Here is a 21,124-nt window from a genome sequence, read left to right on the forward strand (position 1 = left end):
TTCTTGCGGAATCGTTCCGCGTTTGATAATCTGCTTGGTCTAAAACTAACATCTTGGACTCGGCTCATGGATTCTATATATCCCACCTGATCCATTCACACTTGGGCGGCACCTCTGGCATGATTCCGTCTTTGAATATGCCCTGCTCTGCCACAAACATGTACGCCGCTTGAACTTCAGCAGTGTAGGCTTCTGCTGGTGCTTCTACCTCTGCCCTTGGTGCCGGGTTGCCTTCAGGATGCCATATCCTTTCCATGCTGCCGTCGACCTTTCTGTAGTGTGGCTCTTGTGTTGCTCCTGCCTCTTTTCCTGAGGCCATATACTGTACAGCCGCACCTTTGAAGCTTCTGACTGTCCCGTTGGCGTTGCGTACGATCCAGTCACCCTGAGGCACTGCTTCTGCGTACGACTGCTGCGGTTCTGCTTGTGTTGGGGCAGCCTGGATAGAGACGCCACCGAATGTCTGCGTGTTCGCGGGAGGCTGAGCAAACGGACTTGGTGTATTCGTTGTGGCTGCCTGCGCGAAAGGTGACTGCTGCTGTTGCTGTTGTTGAGCCCCTTGGACTTGGGCAAATGGTGAAGGCTTTGCGAATACATTCTGCTGCTGCCCTGGAGCCGAAGGTTGTCCAAATGCACCATTTTGTTGCGCTGGTGCAGATGGCTGGCTGAATGGATTTATCTGCTGTGTCGAGCCTGAAGGTTGTCCGAATGCATTCTGTTGAGAAGGCGCTGATGGTTGGCCGAAGGGCGAATTTTGGCCAGGAATCGAAGGTTGACCGAAGGCCGAGTTCTGTTGCGTAGGTACTTGTGGCTGGCCAAAGGGTGCTCGAGGTTGCTGACCCAAAGCAGAAGACTGCCCAAATGTGCTGTTTTGTTGAACAGGAGCCGGTGTCTGGTTGAACGCTGAAACTTGGCCAAAGGAACCTCCTCCTTGCTGCGCAGATTGCGCAAAAGGTGATGGCTGCACGCCGGGTTGTGTTGCTTGAGCAAACGGACTTGATTGAATTCCACCTGAAGGCTTCGCGAATACGTTTCCCTGACCGAGTCCCGATGGCTGCCCAAATCCAACCGCCGCCGCTGCTGGTGGTTGATTGAATGGACTAGTCTTGGCTCCTATAGTCGAAGGTTGACCAAAGCCTCCCGCAGAAGGTTGTGTAGTGGGTTGTGCAAAGGGACTTGGCTTTTGCCCGAGGGTTGAAGCAGCACCAAAGGTCCCACCAACTGGTGCTGTGCTCGTTGATTGCGCGAATGGATTCTGTTTCTGACCAAGACTCGATGCCTGACCAAAGCTACCTCCACCACGGAGATTTGAAGGTTGAGCGAACGCCACTGCATTACCCACAGCAGAAGGTTGCCCAAAGGCTCCATTCTGGGCCGGTTGGGCCATTGCTGGAGCCGGAGTATCTGAAAATTTGGAATTCAGCTTTCGTCCTCTGTGGAAGACATTTCCTACAGCAGCTTGACATGAGTCTATGCGATTTGGGTGTTGATTCTCGCCATCCAGGACGTATTTGACCGCGCCATCCAGATCACCGAGGACTTTCTCCAGTTGTTGTGTTGACTGTGTACTAAGTTGCTGTTCGGCTTGTATCTTTTCGAGTGGTCAGATTAGCATGAATTTGACAGATCAAAATATGTAGTGACCTACCGCGGGTTGTGGGTTACCGCTTGCAGCAGCTTCATAGTACATGACCCGCATTTCCTCAGGACTCATCTCAAGCGGATACCCTCCGAACAGCTGTATCGGAGCGTCCCTGCCTGGACCGTAGGCAGAGAACGGCCATTTTGGCTTCTCATTTCTAAGATCCCCTTCAATGCCGTCTTTCGTCACTCCATAACTGAAATGAATTAGTTCCATGACAGTGAGGTGAATGGTGAGCTGCGCACAGCGCCACTCGATCTTTGTCAGACTCACGTATTCTGACTGCTGTAGTGCTGCCCTCGTCCAGGAGCGGGTGGTCTCGACTGATTGCCCTGGTTCCCTAAGGCATTAAATCGGTTGCCACTGTCTTGTGGTCTGTTGGCGCCAGGATGTTCGAATTTGCAGTTGTCTGAAGATTGATATCAGTATGCAGAGCAAACATTCGAGGAGCAACGACCATGCTCACCTCCGAATTTGCATCGCCCTTGCTGATAGAAAGAGCATACTCTACCGCCTCCACCACCACCTTGGCCATTGCCGTGCTGGGCACGTCCAAACATTGACTATAGTGGAATGATCAATGTCTGCGAGCGGAGTTTAATGTTGGAAATTTCAGGCTTGCTGCATAGTAGGTATCAAGCATTAAGCAGGATAATTGACAAGCGAGTGAGCGAATCCGACAGCGTAAACAACAAGCGGCGAACACGACCTCGTTATCACCAGTTATAGAACATGCGAATATTACTACGCGTCGACGAGAGTACGATTAAGGTGAAAGCGCGCAGCGAGGGCGGCTTGATACAAATCGCTGCTTCCGCTTTTGGACAAAGGTTTGCATCGAGCACAGACCACGTCCGGTGGAAGTTGTAGCGGCGTCATTTTGGGGAGGAGGAGCAAGACGAGCGCGACGATTGCGCGGCAGGACGCTGACAAGGAGAAAGGCAATTTCCAAATGATCGCTGCCTCATTCATTGTCATGTTCCGCTGCTGAAAGCCATCTCTGCATCCACCTCATAGCACTCTCCCACTCGATACTCGATACTCGATACTCGATACTCGCTCGACGAGCTGCCAAGAGGGCGCGCATCATCCGCGACACAAACATCGACTCTGGTCATGAGCGAGGCAATTCATGCACCCATTCTCTGTCCTCACGCTTGGCATCTTTGTAGCTGGGTACACTACCGCTCGCTGGGATCTTGTCACCCGTCTGTATGAACTGGCCATCTTTGCCTGGGACCTCGGTGTTATTGTGCGTCCCCGCTGCCCATCCACAAGTCATGGCGGAGCATAGCTAACCCTATGCGCAGACTCGGTCGTTGAAGGCTTTCCTAGTCCTTAGCATCTTCTTCGTCGTCCTGATCGTCCCCATCGAGCGCATAGCTGCCCGAGAGAGTGATATAGTCAGTGCAATCGTGTCCTCGGCAGGAAGCTCTCCTGACAGTCTGAAGCATCCTCGTCCAGCTCTAGGTCTCTCTGCGCGCGAACAATTGAAACGACGAGGCTCCTTCTAGGCCTTCATGATCGCCCCCAATGCCTTGATGCGCATCTTCTGGCCGACCGACATTGTTCGTTCCGAGAAAGCAGGCGTCATTGTAGGATGGAAGAACTCGGACCTTGACATGGTCGTTGTGACCATCTTGCTCGAAGTCGATGTCAGTTTGAACAAAAGCGCTTGTCAATGCTCCGGCTAACGTATACCCAGGCACGTAATGTCGAGATTGCTTTGCAAAGAGGTGCGCTCTTCCGCGGAAGCCCTCACCCCATCGAGCGCATCCTTGATAGGTGCGGTCGATTGCCCTTGCAAGTCTTGGGTACGTTGAACCCAGAGCGTGCGCCATCGCTCAATTTCAACCCGTCGTCGATCCAGGTCTATTACTCTCAGCACTACGCAGTCCCCCAAGTGCACTGCCCTGGCGAATCTTCCGTCTCGCTACAGATCGTTACATTCGACCGACCCAACCCCTATCGCATGCAATACCTATCGCTCACACCCATAGCCCTGACTCTATCAGACGCCCAAGTAAGAGCTGGCAAGACAGTGGTCGAAGGCTTCGGTGCAGCAGAGGCAGCTGTCAGAGCGCGCAAGCAGGAACTCGTCGACAAGCTACGCATGCATACTGTTGTTCATCATGCCCGTACTCCCAAAGAGATTGCTCTGCCCGTGATATTGAACCAGATCAATTGCTCGTATGAGATTGATGAGCTGGTTCGAAAGAACGTTGGCTATATCGGCTCGCGCACAAGACGAAGCATGAGCGTAAGCGAGCGTATGGCCGAGTCAGCCGCCGATCTCTGGGACTATACTCGCTATAGCCTTCACCGCGCCTTCTTCGCTTACGTTTATCCCGTCATCACCCAGCTATTCGTACTTGCGCTGGTCGGTCACCGTGTTGCTGGAGAAGTTTGGTTGAGACTTCTCGAATGGCGACCGATTCCAGACTCGGCCGCTCTCAAAGATATCTCAGCCACTGCACAACAAACTGATATCCGTTTGCAACAGTTTTGCTATTGGCCGATCCAATATCTTACTCTGCGCAAGCGACGCACCGACTGGGGAAGTGTCACAAACAGCCATCCGGAATACATACGCTTCTACAACAGTCTATGGCTTGTCGCAAACGACATTATCATTGGTATTGCGATCGGCTCCTACATCATCGAGAATTCGGACTACGTTGCAGGTCAGGTCGAATCCATTGTTGACTCTTGGTTCATTGCCGGTCTTCAACGCATGATATGCTGGCTGATGAACTACCCTGCCGGTTTGAAACTCAACAAGGATCTGGCACAGTTTCTCGGTGATCTCTTTCTTTGGATAATCGACTACTGGGCTGAATGTATGCAAAATATCAGACCCTTGCTCCCGCATGTCGTCCAGATCATAGGCTTCTCAAGCTTTGCTGGTGCAAGCATGCCCATCTCGCTATTCTCAGACTTGCTTTCCATTTTAACGATTCACGTTTACGCTTTTTACATCGCCTCGGCCCGCATATACAACTGGCAGCTCACCATAATAGTCTCGCTCTTCCATCTATTCCGTGGCAAGAAGCGAAACGTCCTCCGCAATCGTATCGACTCGTGTGATTACGATCTAGACCAGCTACTGCTCGGCACGATTCTCTTCACACTTTTGACCTTTTTGCTACCAACCATTGGTGTCTTCTACGCGACCTTTGCTAGCGCGCGTATGGGCATAATTGCCTTCAAAGCCGCATTGGACACATGGTTGGCTTGCTTGAACCATTTCCCTCTTTTTGCGCTCATGCTGAGGATCAAAGACTCTCAGCGACTACCAGGTATGAGAGGATTGATTATGTGTCCCGACCCCTTGGCTAACTTCTCAGGCGGCATACGTTTTGACCTTCGTGATACCCTTTCTGCATCTGATTCTTCACGGCAACACGGTTCACTAGATCCGCAGGTTGCACCTACTGCACATATAAAGTTACAGGTAAGGAAAACCGACCAAGACTCAATCGATAGAATCCTAACGCTTCCCAGTCTGTACCTCTGCCTTTCTCGGAAACGTTCTCTCAGTATGCACAGCTTGCATCTCGCATCCGCAAACACTACCTCTCGCCTAGTGTGTTCTTGTGTCTGCTCACCGGTCAATTCGTCCCACCGATCCATCGCAAGAGTCTGTACAGTCTACAGTATAGCATGCTTCCTGCGAAGCGTATCCCAATTGCGGAGCTGTGGAAAAAGCTGATGAACAGCGATGGAGCGCAAAAGCCTCACAGCAACGGACACATCAACCCGACTTTGGGTCGTAGAAGTCAGAACAAGAAAGCTCCGGGACATTGGTGGAGCAAATGAACCGATTTAGCAAACTCGATATCTATCTTGCCACACTGTATCCTTGCAGACCAAGATGATCGGGCTGTGTACGTCCCAGCACACGGTTGAGATCATGGTTATCAAGCAAGGATGTGCTCTTATGCCGCACTCGGCTTCTTGCAGCCCTCTCATGTGTCAGTGATCGAGGCATTGAACCCTATTTGCCCGTTGATCTACTCCAAGATATCTTCATCGGCTTGGTATAGCGATCCGCATTTAGCCGTGAGGTTGGGGTCATGGGTAAGAGGGGCCCCGCACCTTGGCCTCCGGCTTCGACCCGCCTCCACTAAGCAACATCTTGGTCTCATCATTGGTGGATCCAACTTCCTCTCTGCAGGAACCACGCCGCTCCCGGTGGGGGTTATGCTTTGATCGCATGTTCGATGACATGGTCTCCATGAAGAAATCCAGTGTTTACGCATACTTCCACTTTTTGCGGAGATGGCTCTCTTAGCCTCGTGTGATCAGGATAATAACGAATGGTTCAATATATAGAGCGAAGTCTTCTCACTACAATATGGTTTTCTCATTGACATTTGGTTCTTCGCCGTTGAAGCAAAACGAAGATGCTCGGTCTTACAACACTCGCCCTTGCTGGTGCTGGCATAGTCAGTGCCAGGCGACTTCCTCATGTGGTTCCTCGCCAATTTGACAATGATACCGCCCTGTCCTCATCCCTCCCCTCGTACCAGGCGTACATCAATGCCACTCGCAATGACAACTCGCCGGTCACTCTGCACATTGATACACTCGACAAGAGCAGGCGTAATGCTACATCTCCCTACCTCTATGGTATCATGCACGAGGTAAGATGTATCGATGCAATTATATTACTTTGGCTGAACAATTAGGATATCAATCATTCGGGAGATGGAGGTATCTATGGCGAGATGATTGCCAACCGTGCCTTCCAAGGATCCAATGCCATAATCGGTACCCTTGACGGCTACGTCGGCACCTACGTGACCGACTCCGAGAACGAGGTGGTCCCCTTTGACCCTGTCATGACAGCTTGGGCACCGATCGGACAGGGAGTCCGCATGACTCTCGATATCCTTCATCCTCTCTCGGATGCTCTGGAGACCTCGCTACAGATCGACTTCCCCTTGAATGCCACTGGAGAAGTTGGTTTCCAAAACTTTGGATGGTGGGGTTTTGATGTTCATCCTCAACAGTACAACGCCTCGCTGTTCTATCTGAACAACTACCCTCGCAATACTCAAGGTAATGCGAGTGACATCACGGTATCACTCCGCTCGAATGTTACCGGCGAGACATGGGCCAGCTCTACTTTCAAGAATGTTACCCCCACCTATATTGACTTCAAGCAACTCGAAACTACTCTCCACCCCAACGCTACTGCTCCCGATGCCAACAACACTTTCGCCGTTACTTTCGATGGTGCGCAAGTTGCTGGACAGACCCTGTACTTCAACTTAATCTCCGTCTTTCCCGAGACATTCAAGGGCTATAAGAATGGTCTTCGTCCTGACATTGCTCAAGGCTTCTACGATCTCAACCCTCAATTCTTACGTTTCCCAGGTGGTAACAACTTGGAGGGCTACAGTCCGGCTCAGAGATGGAAGTGGTGGGAGACTCTTGGTCCATTGCAAGACCGTCCTGGCCGCGTTGGAGACTGGAACTACTACAACACTCAAGGCCTCGGCTTGCTCGAATATCTCGAGTGGACAGAAGCTATGGATATTGAGCCTGTTCTTGCCGTCTATGCTGGTTTCTCTCTCGACGTTTATGGTCAGAACGGCGCTTCCTACCCTCCTGAACAGATGCCCGAGATCTTACAAGAAGCTCTGGACGAGCTCGAGTATTGCATGGGTGACAATTCAACCAAGTGGGGAGCTAAGCGTATCGCTGATGGACACCCTGAGCCTTTCCAGATCAACTTTGTTGAAATTGGTAACGAGGACTGGTTCAGCGTCACTTATCCTTATCGTTTCCAAATCATGTACGACGGCTTGAAGGCTGCTTACCCTCACATCACCTACATCAGCACTGCTTTCAACGAGAATGCCGCCAACTACAATATCTCGATTCCTGCTGGAAATATGTGGGATTGGCATGGATACCAGGAGCCCAGTTGGTTCCTGGCCAACTTCGACCTGTGGGACAACTGGCAGCAGGAAACCAACAACACCAATGTTACCGTTCTACTGGGCGAATACTCCGTCATCCAGATCGATACACCTTCGGGCATTGTCAACTACTCTTACCCTCTCGATGTTCATGTCCAATACCCGCGACTCCTCTCCGCTATCGCTGAGGGTGTTTACGCACTTGGAGCTGAGCGCAACCCCCACACTGTCAAGATGTCCTCATACGCACCATCACTCCAGAACCGCAACTTCACAAACTGGACTCCCGACATGATCTCGTACGACGCTCTGCACGACAATACCGTACTGAGTGCCAGTTATTGGCAACAATGGCTGTTTGCTCACTACCGCGGTACCGAGACACTCCCCGTTGACGCCACTGAGGGAAAACTGAACCCCTTGTTCTGGGCTGCTAGTATCGACGAGGAGAATAATGCTGTCTACCTCAAGGTCATCAACACTTTGAACTCTACCGTGCCTTTGAACGTCAATATCCCAAGTGCCTACACCAGCGTCAACGGTACTTCAATCACTGCTAGTGATCTCAACTCTTACAATTATGTTGGAAACAAGACTGAGGTTGTGCCTCGTCCTGCTGAGCTTGGGTCAGCTGCTAAGAACGGATCTGCTTGGTCTTGGAATGTTCCTAAGCACAGTATCACTGTTCTGCAGTTTGATTTGTGCTAGATTTGCGAACTTCACGATCATGGAAATAATTTGATTGAGGATGATGTGATGAACCGTAACGCGCGGTATTGAAACGATGGATGGAATGTTGATTATGATGAAAAATGACACTGCAAGACATGAAACGCAATAGACAGTTGAATACAGCTTCTGTTGACAAAGTCAAAGTTTCCTTTTGTGCTTCGATTATTGTCAAGCAACCTCATCATTATGAGTTTGTCATCAAAGTCACGAGAGAATACTCCTCTAAACCTGAGAAACGAGAGACTATCTTATGATTATCACGTTCTAGAGCTGATATGGCTACAACGGACAGAATAGAAGAAAATGGAGTTCGATCTAGTTTGATTCGTAAGACATGAATAGGCTCGGTAGAGGGTTGCTCGAACAATCATTTGTGAGAGCGCACAGCTGGTGTCTTACTGCCAGGCCCTTCGGTGCGGATGCCATGCCAGATTCTGTCTGTTAGTTCTTGCAGAGTAGCACTGTCTGGGAATGACCTTTGCGCGGCAGACTTCTGGCTAGATACTTTTCGTATTCCCGGACATTGAGCAACGATATCTCGGCCTGACTGACTGAATGCACAGTCGAGCGAGAATTCGCTAGTCTGATCAATGGAAAGTCACCAAGGGCAACATCTCAGATCAGGAAGGCACTGTGACTTGAATCAGCTTCGAAGAAGAAGGGACGTGACTGCCAACTTTGAGCGAGCACGCGCACTCTAGTTCTACAGGCGTTTGGTCTCCTACCCACCCCTTCAAGTCATCACACTTCATCTCTCACCTCATCAGATTACTTACATCAAACAACAATGCCAAAGAATACCGAGAGTGAGAAGCTTGCCTTCAACGCCAAGGGCATCGCGACTGCCCATGGCTTCTCAGCTCCCGAGCAGCAGCGACTCGAAGACGCTCTGCGCAACTCGGCTCGGATCGTGGCGCCAACCAAGAAAGGCGCAGCTCGCACCGCTCTGTACACGACACACATGGACCACATCATCACTCGGTTCGAAAGTGAATGGCAATGGGGCCAGGCTACTCAGAAGTGGACCCAAAGCTCCATCAGGAAGGTCTTGAGCAATTACCTGTTCGCCGTCAATCATCCAACCACAACCAAGGTGACAACCGGCAGAAAGACGGCAAAGAAGACGGCAAAGAAGACGCGTGCTCTGAAGCCTGCGCTCGGCGTTTCGAAAAACGCTCTGCCTTCGATCAAAGAAGAGAGTACAGGACAGCCATCTCTAGGACGCCCACGCAAGCCGTTCAACGACCAGCTTGCCGCGTTCAAACCTATCAACAGCCCGTCCGAAAAAGCTCAGTCACAATCTCCCACGGACTCTATGATGGCGTCTGCCGAGGAGGCTGCCATGTATCCGTTTGTGAAAATCGTTCTGGTAGTGGAGCCAAGCCACTCTGATCCGGATGGTCGTATCATGATGTCGTTCCCATTATGGCGTTGTCAAGCACAAGTTGACGGCAGAGACGCACCCTCTACATGGCTCAAAGACTGGGTTGACCTGTCCTTTTTCGACTTCCTGCGTCAGCTCAGAGGGGAGAACGTCATGAACGATGAGGAGGAGATCGTATGGGGGGAGTTCAATCAAGTCGTCACGAGCGACATGACGTTCGCTGGTGCAGTCCAAGAACAGTTACAAGACGCATCGTACAACGGCTCGGCTCCAAACGAGGCCACATTCATGGTCAGGATGAGTAAGTATTGGTGCGAGCGCCTCGAAATTTCATCTGCTGATACATATCCAGAGTCGTAGTCAACATGCACCTGAGCTGCGGTCTGGAACTACGCGGAATGAGTGATGGCATTGCTGGCGAAGCATGCTGGGATCGCTGAGTTACGAGGGTCGATGACAACAAGTGCGGCAGACATGGCTACGTTGAGGTAGCTATGAGACTTTCTGCTGCGTGTATTGCTATCTCTTGAATCACATAATTCGATTGTTTTGCTCTCCAGATATCCCAGAGATGCCCGAGGCTAGAATGGATGCTAAATGATAGGAAATTTAGTTCGTTCCCATATGTGAAGCTTGTGAGCGGAACTCGAGATACACGGCCGATTTAGGTCTTCCGATGGCGAGATTACACAGCGAGGACAGGATTGTGCATTTTGACAAGGCCGACAACAAAGGCCTCGAACTCTGGGGAGATGAGCGAGGATAAATTGGAGTTGAGCAGAAGGAGACGAGGAAGTGAATCGGTGGGAGACCAAGACGCTCTGGTGGAGACGTCGTCGGCCCCGCAGCCAATGCCACGCGAGGCATAGCTTGATGACCCTGAACCTGGTCATCTCTGACCTTCATGGCGGACACGCTGATTTCACTAGGGCACTTTTGCGAGATCCATGGGCCGCAAGCACTGCTGACGACATCGGTGCAATCGCCGACTGCCACATCGGCGCCGCCAAACGAGACGGGCACGAGTTGCGCCAACTGCTCTTACAACGTGCCCGCCGCAACAACAACTCCACCAGTCCTACGCAGCAAGTGGCGCGACTCTACCTTTGCTACCACTCGAGCTCCTTCGAACCCTCTACTCCGTGATGCCTGTACGAGAGCGTTGGCCGTGGAGTCCTTGCCTCGAGGACAGAGCTCCGGCTCCATGACCTTGACTACCGATCTGGCGACACAAGGACCAAAGGACCCAAGAACAGTCAACGTGGCACATGTCTTCAGACTACCAGATCCAAGAGCCAGGGGTCAAAGAAGAGCGTATGCATTCGTAGCTGTGGGCTCGCGTCCCCTGTTTCGACACCAGACGGCTGTTCGTCGTGCCTTTGAGGCATGGGCAAAGTCTATCGTCACGCTGGCCGAAACACATCTCACAACCCTACAACAAGGAGAGAGCACAGAAGCCTCGCCAATAGAATTGTCTGCTGCGAATGTCGGATCCTTGCGTAGCTACAGTTCAAGTGCCACACCTTCACCACCCATGTCCATGGGCTCCGCTGAACGAACACCACCGTCCTTATCTCCTCCACAACCCCAGCGCACCCACTCGCAAGCCTCTTCCTTCACCTCCTCGACGAGTCATCCTCAAAACCAAGCTCCCACATCAGCAGCCGTCACACCCGTATCCAGTTTCCTTTCTGCCAAATCCGTAGACCCAGATGGCTATCCTCGCTCCTCTCTCTCCGCGGCTTCCCCACTGGCAAATGTACCCAAGACTCGCAGTCTGGCTGAGATTGTTGGTGACGAGTACTTTTTCGTGCGCTTGCACGCTGAATTCTGCAGCTTACTCAAACTCTTGATCGAGCGCGAGATTGCGGAGAGGGGCCCCGACCTGGATGATGACAATGACGTTATTGACGAAGAGGATCAGAGATATGGGAGTGGGAGCGATGACGATGCTGTGCAGAGTGGTGATGACGAGGATGATGGTTGTGTTGTTGGTTGGAACAGACATTGAGAGATCTGGTGTAGACCCTTGGGACACGAACTTGATGAGAACTATGACTTCAATGATTGAGATTGCTTGAGAGCCGGTCTATGTAGCTACGAGACATGATATTTGAAAAGCAGAGTGCACTCGTGAGCTGAATATTCGTAAATCAGAGCAGATCCGACCTAAAACATAATTGAATGCGACAGTCTCGATGTTTATAGACTACACTGACGGAATCCTTACAACAACACGGTTGTATAGTGTAGCGGTTAGCACGCGAGATTTTGATCACATGTCAAATCTTCTCGAGTCCGTAAGTTTAATCTGAGACACGCCGACGCCTTCGGAATATCAACTAACACATCCCAGTGGGTTCGAGCCCCAGTACGACCTTGGTCAATCATTCCTTTTGCACTTTTTGCCGGTCGCTCCTTCCCTCTCACTCTTCTCTCTTTGCCGAGAGAATAAGTCCCCGCTTCTTTTGCTCTGCAGCTTGCAGACTCTCCAAACAACCAGCTCGCCAAGCTTGGACGTTCACCTTTGCACCTACTCCATGGCACTGTTCTTGCTCTGCACAGCAACACAAAAGCCATGGGACTGTCTACTCGACGTGTATTTTGCTACCAGCCCTTTGCGGTGCGACTCACCTGTCGCACAGGTAACGTGGTATGACGGCTGGAAGCAGTGAGCTGCAGGAAATATTGATGACCAAATTATGACCATTGTAAACGCTACAATTCGCCGGAAACGGAGGGGCCGATCAACTCCTTCCTTCCATTTCTCGCAACGAAACAATATTTAGACAAGAGCCAAGAACTGTTTGTTTGCTTTTCCAAATATTCTAGCTAAAAGATTCCGAGAGTCTCATTCACATTCACGTTTCTTTTCACAAAGTCTTGTTGTTACACAGCTCGCATCCATCATGTCTCTCGAGTAAGTCTGGAGCTTTCCCCACACTGTTCAGGGCAGCATTGTGCAGCAGCAACATCAATGTCAATCAGGTGAATTGAGAGCTGACATGGTTACCTTTGTAGCCACCCTGTTCACCCTGCGACCGTCCATTTCCCTATCGCCTTCTTGAGCACCGCATATGGTCTCGATGCCCTTCATGTCGTTCGCCCATACATGCCCTCCACCCTGACCAACTACCTCCCCACCGTAGTCGAGACCACACGAATCGGCTACTGGGCCCTCGGTCTCGGCATCCTGACTGCTCTACCCTCGGCCGCCTCTGGAGTCGCTCAAGCAATGAAGATGGTTCAAGCACAAGGTCTCTTTGACCAGAGCGGAAAGCTCAAGGCAAAGTCAAAGGTCTTGATTGCACACGCTGTGATCAACGATCTTGTCATCGCTGTGTCGGCTTGGATCTGGTACAAGAGAAGAAATGCTTCGAGTATGGAGTACATCAAGGACGGTCTTAACCCTATGGCCTACGAGCCTCAGACTTGGATGGTCGGTGCGAGTATCGTGCTGGGTGCCCTATTGCTGTTCGGTGCCAACTTGGGCGGCACTCTTGTGTACGACTACGGTATGGGCCTGTCCATGGGTAAGAAGGTGATCAAGAAGAACGAGTAGATTGGTGATGAGGAATTGTTACACAGAACAAGCCTGGACAGTACAGAGACACAAGTAGAGACGAGCTAGCGTTCGTTTAATGATTACCATGAAACACATCATCCATTCTCAAAATGCATCTCCAGTGCATGCTATCAGTGATCTTGCGCATTGAGTGGTTACCAGGGGAGCTGAAGTGGCGTCGGCAGCTGATCTTTAGGACCCAGGACGTCTTCTGCCGTTCCAATGTCTCCAGGACCTCGGGGTGCCCAGTACTGTCCTGTCTTGGAAATGTCGAAAGTATCGACGAACTCAATGACCGATTTGGCAGAAACATCAGGTGTCACCGCTAGCGTAGGGTCAGTCGTGTTAAGTATCGACATGGAAGGCTTAACGTACCTCCACCAGCATCCCAGTATTTATCAAAGCCAACACCTTTGGTCATCTCGGTCCTCATAAAGGCAGGATGTACAATCCCCACGGCAACGCCATGCTCTTTGAGGTCCAGACTCAGTAGCTTGCCAACCATGTTGGAAGCGGCTTTGCTGGCGTGATGACCGTAGTTACCACCTCCCTCGCTTTCATGTCTCAAGGCAATGCTTCCCGACTCTGAACTGATGATGATGATCTTCGAGCCCTTGGATAGTAGGCCAGCTTTGTGTAGATTCTGAACAATGAAAACAGGACCAATGGCACTGGTCTTGTACATGAGCAATTCCTTCTCAAAGTCGAGCTTGTCGAAGGTCTCGAAGCCAAAGTAACCAGCTGCCAGTATTATGACGTCGAGCTTTTGGCCAACTAGAGACTTTGCGAGCTTTGCACCTGCTGTCTCTTCGGCCACATCAATACCATCAATCCAGTTGATCTTCGCAGGAGCATCTTGTGGTTTGCTTGAACGTGCTGTGCCGTAGACAGTGTCATCTCGATCGGTATATTGTTTTGCAAGCTCGAGGCCGAGTCCTCTGGTAGCACCTACGACGAGTACGGTGGGCATGATGAAGATCGTGGTGTTTCGTCCTTTCTCTGTTCCACTGCGGACGTGTAAGCCTTATATCTCTTCCACGGAATGAGGTGAGATAACAACGAGATGGTGCGATCAAGGTGGTCGATGACGCAGCATCGGCGCTTATCGATAAGACACGCGGCGCGTAAAGATGCACGAGGTGAGAGGCATTCTTATCGGCCTTCCCTCGACTTAGTCGACATACTCAGAATGGCGACATTAGACGACCTGAGGAACGTGATTCGGTCATGTCCTGTCATTGACAATCACGCCCACAATCTACTTCTACCATCCAAGCAAGAAGCTTACGACCTGCTAAGCGCAACTACAGAAGCACATGGAGATGCTCTTTCAGACACGCATACATCGCTATCGCACATCCGCGCCGTCCGTCAACTCCGCGAGCTCTACGACCTCCGGAACGATGCAAACTGGGATGACTTGATGCAGAAAAGAGCAGATATTCTGCAAGGAAACTTCGAAAGCTTTCTACAAAGATGCTTCGTGGGTATACACACTATCCTCATGGACGATGGCCTCGACGACACTACTGTCTATCTCTACGACTGGCATGACGACTTCATCCTTGACAAGACGCTGCGCGTTGTTCGCATCGAAACAGTCGCTGCAGACATCCTTCGCGAGATGTACAAAAAGGGCAGCCTGCCTATCGGTCCTGCAGTGCTCAACGACGACATGTGTGCTCAGGCATGGGTCACCTTCCTCCAAGCTTTCGAGTCTACCATTGTAACCGAGATTAACAATCCCGATGTTGCTGGCTTCAAGTCTGTCATCTGCTATCGAACCGGTCTCGGTGTCAAGATCGCTGGTGACGTTCAGGTAGCCGCCAATAGTCTCGAGGCTTTTCAGGCCGACTATCTGCCCAACTGCTCGCAAAACGACTTCCGCATTGAATCCAAAGGCTTGAATGATAGTCTCGTCATCTCGACTTGCCGTCTCTTGACTGCAGCGGCCAAGCAAGACTCGATAAGCAAGCCACTCCAGTTTCACACTGGCTTAGGCGATGCCGACATTGACTTGCTTCTTGCAGACCCCTCAAATCTCCAGCCTCTTATCTCTGCTTTTCCTCATGTTCAGATGATCCTTCTCCACACTTCATATCCCTACATGCGTCAAGCCGGCTATCTTGCGACCGTCTATAAGAACGTATATCTCGATCTTGGTGAAGTTTTCCCGCAGGTCAGCAGAAACGGTCAAGAAACTATCTTGCGTCAATGCATGGAAGTCACTCCCATTTCAAAGCTGCTCTTCAGCACCGATGCCCATCATTTCGGTGAAGTCTACTGGCTTGCATTGAAACAGTTCAGACAAGCCTTCGAAAGGATTCTCGTAGAGTATGTGCGTGAGGATGACCTCACGGTTGAGCAAGCCATCGATGCGGCCAAGGACATCTACTTCAATAACGCAAATCGAGTGTATAACCTTCGGGCAGAACTTCCAGATATGGCAACGGTAAGCCTTCTCATCCAGCCTACGCTCTCAAACGACCAGAATGATCTGGGATCAGGCAATTGGATATGACTCAGCAGGGGCGTCGACTACTGATTGGCTGAGAATCTTGCTAACGATTCCCAGAGCGAGCTGCCACGACGAACCAGAGCACAGAGTAACCGCGAGGCCAGGATTATGCAAGTTCCCCAGCCTCTCCAGCTCCCTTGGAACGAGCCGCAGCCACCTGACAACCCTTACGACCAAGAGGTTTTCACGATCTTCTCTGAGTCTGTTCCCAATCTCAAATTCGTCTACGTGCAATGGCTCGACTACCTAGCCACAATTCGTGTCCGTATACTGCCCATTGCCGAGTTCAGGCGCCTTGTCACCGAAGGCGAGCGCATCAGTATCGCACGAGGTAACACAGGCACCCTACAGAATGATCATGTTACTTCGGCGGTCAGATCTGTGGGTCAGCTGTACGTTGAGCCTGATGTTCTGTCGATGAGACGCACACACTCGAGAGATCCACTTGCTTCTGCAACTGTGATGGCGTCTTTTTGCGATGAAGATGGTCGCCGTTCAGTCCACTGTCCACGAAACAATCTGCGAACCTTGACGGACAGAATCCTAGACAACCATGGAATAACCTTGGAGGTTGGTTTCGAAATTGAAGTAGTGTTTCTGAAAAAAGACTCCGATGGTCAATATACTGCATGGACAACAAATCACGCATGGGGTACCTTCAGCCCTGAACAATTCGAGACCGCATTGCCAGTCCTTGCTGAGATCGCCGATGCACTGGCAAGCATTGGCATTTCCATACAGCAATTCCATTCAGAATCCGGACCTGGACAATACGAATTCGTGCTACCACCCATGCACATCGTGGAAGCGGTTGATACGCTCCTCCAAGCCCGCCAAGTCGTTCAGCAAATCGCTCATCTCCACAAACTGCGTGCTACTCTGCATCCTGTTCCCCTCAACGGTGTGGGCTCGGGTCAGCATGTACACATATCGCTGAACTCATCCACTCTATCTGTGGAAGATTTGGCGAGGAAAGAATCTTCATTCTTTGCTGGTGTACTCGAGCAATTGCCCGCTTTATGTGCATTCCTGTTACCTAATGATGCGAGTTATGCTCGCGTTGTCGAGAACATGTGGACGAGTGGTGTCTGGGTGGCTTGGGGAACACAAAATCGAGAAGTACCGCTGCGTAAAGTTAAGCCAGGACGCTGGGAAGTACGCTGTCTCGATGGCTTTGCAAACCCGTATCTCGCTCTATCCGCCCTGCTAGCTGCTGGTCTCTCCGGTATAGAAGCAGACAAGCAGATGATGCTGAAAGATTGCACTGTCAACCCCGCTAGTCTTACGAAAGCTCAACGAGAAGAACTCGGCATCACAACCAGAATGCCCGGAACACTTGAGGAAGCACTGGAAGAACTCGATACTAACGAGGTATTGAAACGAATCATGAACCATGGATTGACTGACGACTACGTCATTATGAAAAAGGCCGAGAAGGAAATGCTTGACGAAATGGATGATAACAAGCGATACACATGGTTGATTGAAAAGTATTGATGATTGATAATTATAAATGACTAATGGCTTCATTTCTGCTGTTTTATATTGCTGCTTTGCTGCATGATAGGAACGACACATGAGCTTAAGAGGCGCCTGAATTCTTGCCGCATACGTACTTCCACGCTTTTTCATGCCTTCCAAGACGGTGTTCAGTGTTAGATGACTCAGGCGCACTGTGTGACCCTGGTTCAATTGGTTCTTCTTCCATTCCCGCTCCTTGTTTCGCAAATATGTTTCGATGCTTAATGGAGATTACACGTCGAGATAATCAACGGGCCCTATAAGTCTTTGACTCCCCATCGTCGACATCGAACTCTCTACCTTGATTGTTCTGTTGGTTTTGGACGTTGACCTGGCGAGTGAGTGATGTCAGAACTCCAACGACAAGAAACGAACGGTGCTGTCACTATTAACAGTAATTGTCTCATCACTCCATGGCATATCTAGAGGATACTTTGATATTTGCTAGAGTCCGTCAATGGACCAGCCATCGATGAACCAAGAAACGAAAGAGTCAAGATAGGTCCAAGAACATTGGACAGGGTCGTACTGCCTACAACTTGAAGTGCGAAACACAGAGTCCGTTCTGCTAGATCGGCTGTGAACCGAGACATGTGCATGCCCTTCGAGAGACTGTGGATTTGATACGGTGACAAGGAGAAGGTAAAGGTCAACGACTGATCATGGTACTCGAAAACGTCACGAAGCTGACACAACTCATCGCGAAGCAGATTCAGAAACGTGTGATCTGACACATGACTTGTCACAGTACACAAGGCCAAGAGACTTAAGTAACGGATAAAAACATTTCATTGTTAAAAACTAGCTAGGGAAGCAAGAGGCGGAAGAATGATCCTCTTTGGTTCATCAGTGTCGTTGACTAAAATAAAAGTACAGGCCCAATCGGCATCGCCATTTCCTCCTCCGATCGTCATGATTCGTAGAGTTTCATCTCGGCTTTTTCTTTTCTTGCTGTGGTTGATATGGTGATGAGCTTAAAGCTCCTCCTTGACGCGGTCGGTGGCTCTCTGGGCAGCCTCGGAGGCTCTGTGCTTGGCAGAGCTGGCGTTCTCGACGACAGCATCGGCGGCCTGCTGGGCGTAACCGGCACCAGCCTTGGAGACACTGCTGGCGACGCTGCTGGCAGCGCTGCTGGCAGACGAGGGGCCAGAAGCGGAGAGCGACGAAGAGGACTTGGAAGCAGCGACCGAAGCGGCGCTGGCTGCAGATGAGGCAGACTTGCTGGCGACGCTCGATGCTGAGGAGGCGGACTTGGCAGCAGCACCCGAGAGGGAAGAAGCAGACGAGCCAGCGGCATCGGAAGCGGCGTAGTAACCACTGCTGCCGGACTTGCTGGCAACACTGGCAGCGGAAGAGGCAGTAGCGGCGGCAGCGTCGGTGGCAGCGTGGAAGCCGGAGGAGCCGGAGACGGAGGCCACGCTGGAGAGGGAAGAGGCAGAAGCAGATGCGACGCTGGAGATGGAAGCGAGAGAGGACTTGGCCTGCTCACCACCGATGCCAACCTGTGCCTTGGCCCAATCGAACCAGTACTGAGCGGAACCGTAGGCTGCGTCAGTGGCGTAGGCAAACTGGCTGCCAGCGGCGTTGGTAGCGGAGGAGGCAGATTTGGCAGCGGCACCAGAGAGGGAAGAAGCCGACTTGCCAGCAACAACCGAGGCAGAGGAGGCAGACTTGCCAGCAACACCAGAAGCCGAGGAGGCGGACTTAGCGGCAGCACCGGACAGAGAGGATGCTGACTTGCCAGCAGCACCGGAGGCGGCGTTATAGACGGAAGCGGCAGACTTAGAGGCCTCACCGTAAACAGAGGAGGCTGAGGCGGAAACGTTGTCACCAGAGAGCTTAGCACTGTGCTTGCGGGCAAGAGCCATCAGCTCGTTACGCTTGGAGCCCTGGGGGACCTTGATGCCGTTCTTGTCGAAGAACTGCTTGAGCTGGCTGTCGCTCCAGGAGTTGAGGAGCTGGTCAGAGAGAGACTGCTGGGCACCGACGGCGGAAGTGGAGGCAGAGGCGGCAGCCTTGGCAGCCTGGTTGGAAGCAGTGCGGGCGTTACGGCGGAGCGCAGCGATCATCTTGTCACGAGAGGTAGGCTGAGGGGCAGGAATGCCACGCTCATCGAGCCATGCCTTGAGGTCAGAGTCGGACCACTGAGAGTAGAGCCAGTTGCCGGGGTAGGCGGTGGTCTCACCAGCCTTCTTGGCGACGGCCTGGTAGTTGGAGCGGGCAGAGTGGAGAAGAGTGTCGCGGGAGCGAGGGGAGGGGTTAGGGATGCTGTGGTAGTCGAGGAAAGACTTCAGCTGCGATTCAGTCCAGCTGTCGAAGACCCAGTCCTGGACCGACGCATAGGCGTCCGAGGCTTGGTCGGCAGTCTCATGCCAGTACGACTTGACTTGGCTGACAAGACTGTCCTTGTTCTGCTCAGTGCCCTTCTTGATCTCCTGGCCAGAGCTCGAGATGTAGTTCTGGAGCTGCTTGGTGTCCCAGCTGTTGTAGGGCCGAGCGATCTTCTGGTCCCAGTTGGTCTTGACCAGATCGACGAGATCCTTGCGGTCGGCAGAAGTGGGGTAAGGGACATCGTGGTCAGAGAGCCATCTCTCCAACTCGGTCTCATGCCACTTGTTGTAAGCTGCGATCTTGTCAGTTTCAATGCGCACCACAACAGATCAAGAGGACATGGGCGCCAGGTTGAGCAGCTGTGCCATTCACAACCAATCGTTCACAGACTGCTTAGAAGCTCGTCCGATCAATGCGGTAGTGGCAAGCCAGCTGTCAACGATAGCAAACAATCTTCACTTACCAGCCTTGCTGAACCAGGTGCTGGCAGCGACGGACTGCGCGCCGAGAGCGAGCACGGCGACGGTCGCAAAATTGAATCTCATATCTGGGAATACCGGAGGAAACTTAGGTATAGGTTGATGAGAAAGGTGGAAAGGTGAGGCACGCGTGGAGTTTTGAGGAAGGCACGGTGAAGGGGATCGAGAGCTACGGAAGCTACGACGAAATGATGACGTAGGAAAACTTCATTGTTCCTGCCTGTTTTTGCAAAATTTTAAGTCTACCACTTTCCAGAATGACCTTGCACAGCATTGAATCATATGAGAGACATTCCTATCACTACAGATCTATCTCATTGACCAGCTACTCACTCAATGTCCCCTGGTCAATATGATACGCGTGTTTACTCGAGTGTTAGCCTCACCCCAGATCTCCCCGCTTGACATGTGTTTGCGTCGATGATCTTGGCATGACCAGCCACCTCGTTCCTGGTTGCATGGCGCCATGTCAACGTCAAAGAGATGACGGTTACCCAACCGCGCTATGCGGTGCCACTGCAACCAAATCACAAGTTCACAACGCCTGAAAGCATCTCAGCGCATCTGCGCGAGCGATGGACTTTACCTACTCTGCGCTTTGGTTTTGCTCTCCGCGTGGACGGTGGACGTCGCAAACACCTAGGAACGCGAGTTGTGGGGCCTTCCTGTCTTCTTTAGTCTGACTGTTGCGCCTCTCCCATATGAATAACCCGAGGGCGGGCTGTAGAGATGCATAATTCTTTCCTCAAGGCTGGAGCCGTTCGTCGAGGACAGTCAGTTGATCGCACTCCAGCTGGGATCGATGTGTTTCCGGCACGTATTGTGCACTTTGATAGTTGCACGCGTTACGGTCTTCAACATAGGGAGGAGCCGAACCTTGTTTGCGAGTACGATCAAAGCAAACATGGGAGTTGGGGAGTAGGCGTCGCAAACGCGCAACGTGTTTTTGGCCTGGTGAGTCGTAGCCAAGAGAAGCTATAAGAGTTATGCACTTGCTGGAGGAGTTGGCCGACCCTAGATGC

General features: G+C 51.6%; 9 protein-coding genes across 9 annotated transcripts; 6 read left to right on the forward strand and 3 right to left on the reverse strand.

Moving 5' to 3' along the window:
• Positions 1-73: 73 nt before the first annotated feature.
• On the reverse strand, positions 74-2,202 carry AUEXF2481DRAFT_31186 (uncharacterized protein; the record flags this gene model as incomplete). The annotated part of the gene is made up of 4 exons (XM_013486570.1): positions 74-1,591; positions 1,649-1,838; positions 1,916-2,051; positions 2,109-2,202. The coding sequence occupies 4 exons, from the start codon at positions 2,200-2,202 to the stop codon at positions 74-76; spliced, it is 1,938 nt and encodes a 645-aa protein (XP_013342024.1).
• Positions 2,203-2,774: 572 nt separating this feature from the next.
• AUEXF2481DRAFT_6688 (uncharacterized protein) lies at positions 2,775-5,461 on the forward strand (the record flags this gene model as incomplete). Its single annotated transcript, XM_013486521.1, has 6 exons — positions 2,775-2,894; positions 2,953-3,045; positions 3,157-3,297; positions 3,348-4,941; positions 4,990-5,096; positions 5,147-5,461. 6 exons carry the CDS (start codon positions 2,775-2,777, stop codon positions 5,459-5,461), a joined length of 2,370 nt encoding a protein of 789 aa, XP_013341975.1.
• A 587-nt stretch (positions 5,462-6,048) lies between these two features.
• AUEXF2481DRAFT_6689 (glycoside hydrolase family 51 protein) lies at positions 6,049-8,280 on the forward strand (the record flags this gene model as incomplete). Its single annotated transcript, XM_013486522.1, has 2 exons — positions 6,049-6,288; positions 6,334-8,280. The coding sequence occupies 2 exons, from the start codon at positions 6,049-6,051 to the stop codon at positions 8,278-8,280; spliced, it is 2,187 nt and encodes a 728-aa protein (XP_013341976.1).
• Positions 8,281-9,091: 811 nt separating this feature from the next.
• On the forward strand, positions 9,092-10,128 carry AUEXF2481DRAFT_6690 (uncharacterized protein; the record flags this gene model as incomplete). Its single annotated transcript, XM_013486523.1, has 2 exons — positions 9,092-9,989; positions 10,049-10,128. 2 exons carry the CDS (start codon positions 9,092-9,094, stop codon positions 10,126-10,128), a joined length of 978 nt encoding a protein of 325 aa, XP_013341977.1.
• Positions 10,129-10,535: 407 nt separating this feature from the next.
• AUEXF2481DRAFT_41851 (uncharacterized protein) lies at positions 10,536-11,857 on the forward strand. The gene has a single exon (XM_013486624.1). The coding sequence runs from the start codon at positions 10,593-10,595 to the stop codon at positions 11,697-11,699; it is 1,107 nt and encodes a 368-aa protein (XP_013342078.1). The 5' UTR covers positions 10,536-10,592; the 3' UTR covers positions 11,700-11,857.
• Positions 11,858-12,433: 576 nt separating this feature from the next.
• Positions 12,434-13,414, forward strand: AUEXF2481DRAFT_328532 (uncharacterized protein). The gene is made up of 2 exons (XM_013486712.1): positions 12,434-12,608; positions 12,710-13,414. The coding sequence occupies exons 1-2, from the start codon at positions 12,598-12,600 to the stop codon at positions 13,248-13,250; spliced, it is 552 nt and encodes a 183-aa protein (XP_013342166.1). The 5' UTR covers positions 12,434-12,597; the 3' UTR covers positions 13,251-13,414.
• Positions 13,409-14,223, reverse strand: AUEXF2481DRAFT_67325 (uncharacterized protein; the record flags this gene model as incomplete). The annotated part of the gene is made up of 2 exons (XM_013486652.1): positions 13,409-13,578; positions 13,629-14,223. The coding sequence occupies 2 exons, from the start codon at positions 14,221-14,223 to the stop codon at positions 13,409-13,411; spliced, it is 765 nt and encodes a 254-aa protein (XP_013342106.1).
• Positions 14,224-14,422: 199 nt separating this feature from the next.
• Positions 14,423-17,376, forward strand: AUEXF2481DRAFT_81386 (uncharacterized protein). Its single transcript, XM_013486675.1, has 2 exons — positions 14,423-15,705; positions 15,829-17,376. Exons 1-2 carry the CDS (start codon positions 14,443-14,445, stop codon positions 17,266-17,268), a joined length of 2,703 nt encoding a protein of 900 aa, XP_013342129.1. The 5' UTR covers positions 14,423-14,442; the 3' UTR covers positions 17,269-17,376.
• A 690-nt stretch (positions 17,377-18,066) lies between these two features.
• AUEXF2481DRAFT_41855 (uncharacterized protein) lies at positions 18,067-20,263 on the reverse strand. Its single transcript, XM_013486625.1, has 2 exons — positions 20,087-20,263; positions 18,067-19,915 (listed from the first exon to the last, which is right to left on the reverse strand). The coding sequence occupies exons 1-2, from the start codon at positions 20,166-20,168 to the stop codon at positions 18,267-18,269; spliced, it is 1,731 nt and encodes a 576-aa protein (XP_013342079.1). The 5' UTR covers positions 20,169-20,263; the 3' UTR covers positions 18,067-18,266.
• Between the last annotated feature and the right edge of the window lie 861 nt (positions 20,264-21,124).

This window comes from Aureobasidium subglaciale (genome assembly GCF_000721755.1).
Source record: "Aureobasidium subglaciale EXF-2481 unplaced genomic scaffold scaffold_16, whole genome shotgun sequence".
NCBI classification, from domain to species: Eukaryota; Fungi; Ascomycota; class Dothideomycetes; order Dothideales; family Saccotheciaceae; genus Aureobasidium; species Aureobasidium subglaciale.

What these genes read in the sequence shown, in the direction of transcription:
- AUEXF2481DRAFT_41851 (XM_013486624.1), top strand. Translation starts at nt 10,593, where the DNA reads ATGGCGGACACGCTGATTTCACTAGGGCACTTTTGCGAGATCCATGGG.
- AUEXF2481DRAFT_81386 (XM_013486675.1), top strand. Translation starts at nt 14,443, where the DNA reads ATGGCGACATTAGACGACCTGAGGAACGTGATTCGGTCATGTCCTGTC. An exon ending in AACTTCCAGATATGGCAACG is followed by an intron (nt 15,706 to 15,828) that starts GTAAGCCTTCTC and finishes AACGATTCCCAG; the next exon opens with AGCGAGCTGCCACGACGAAC.
- AUEXF2481DRAFT_41855 (XM_013486625.1), bottom strand. Translation starts at nt 20,168, where the DNA reads ATGAGATTCAATTTTGCGACCGTCGCCGTGCTCGCTCTCGGCGCGCAG. An exon ending in CACCTGGTTCAGCAAGGCTG is followed by an intron (nt 19,916 to 20,086) that starts GTAAGTGAAGAT and finishes ACAAGATCGCAG; the next exon opens with CTTACAACAAGTGGCATGAG.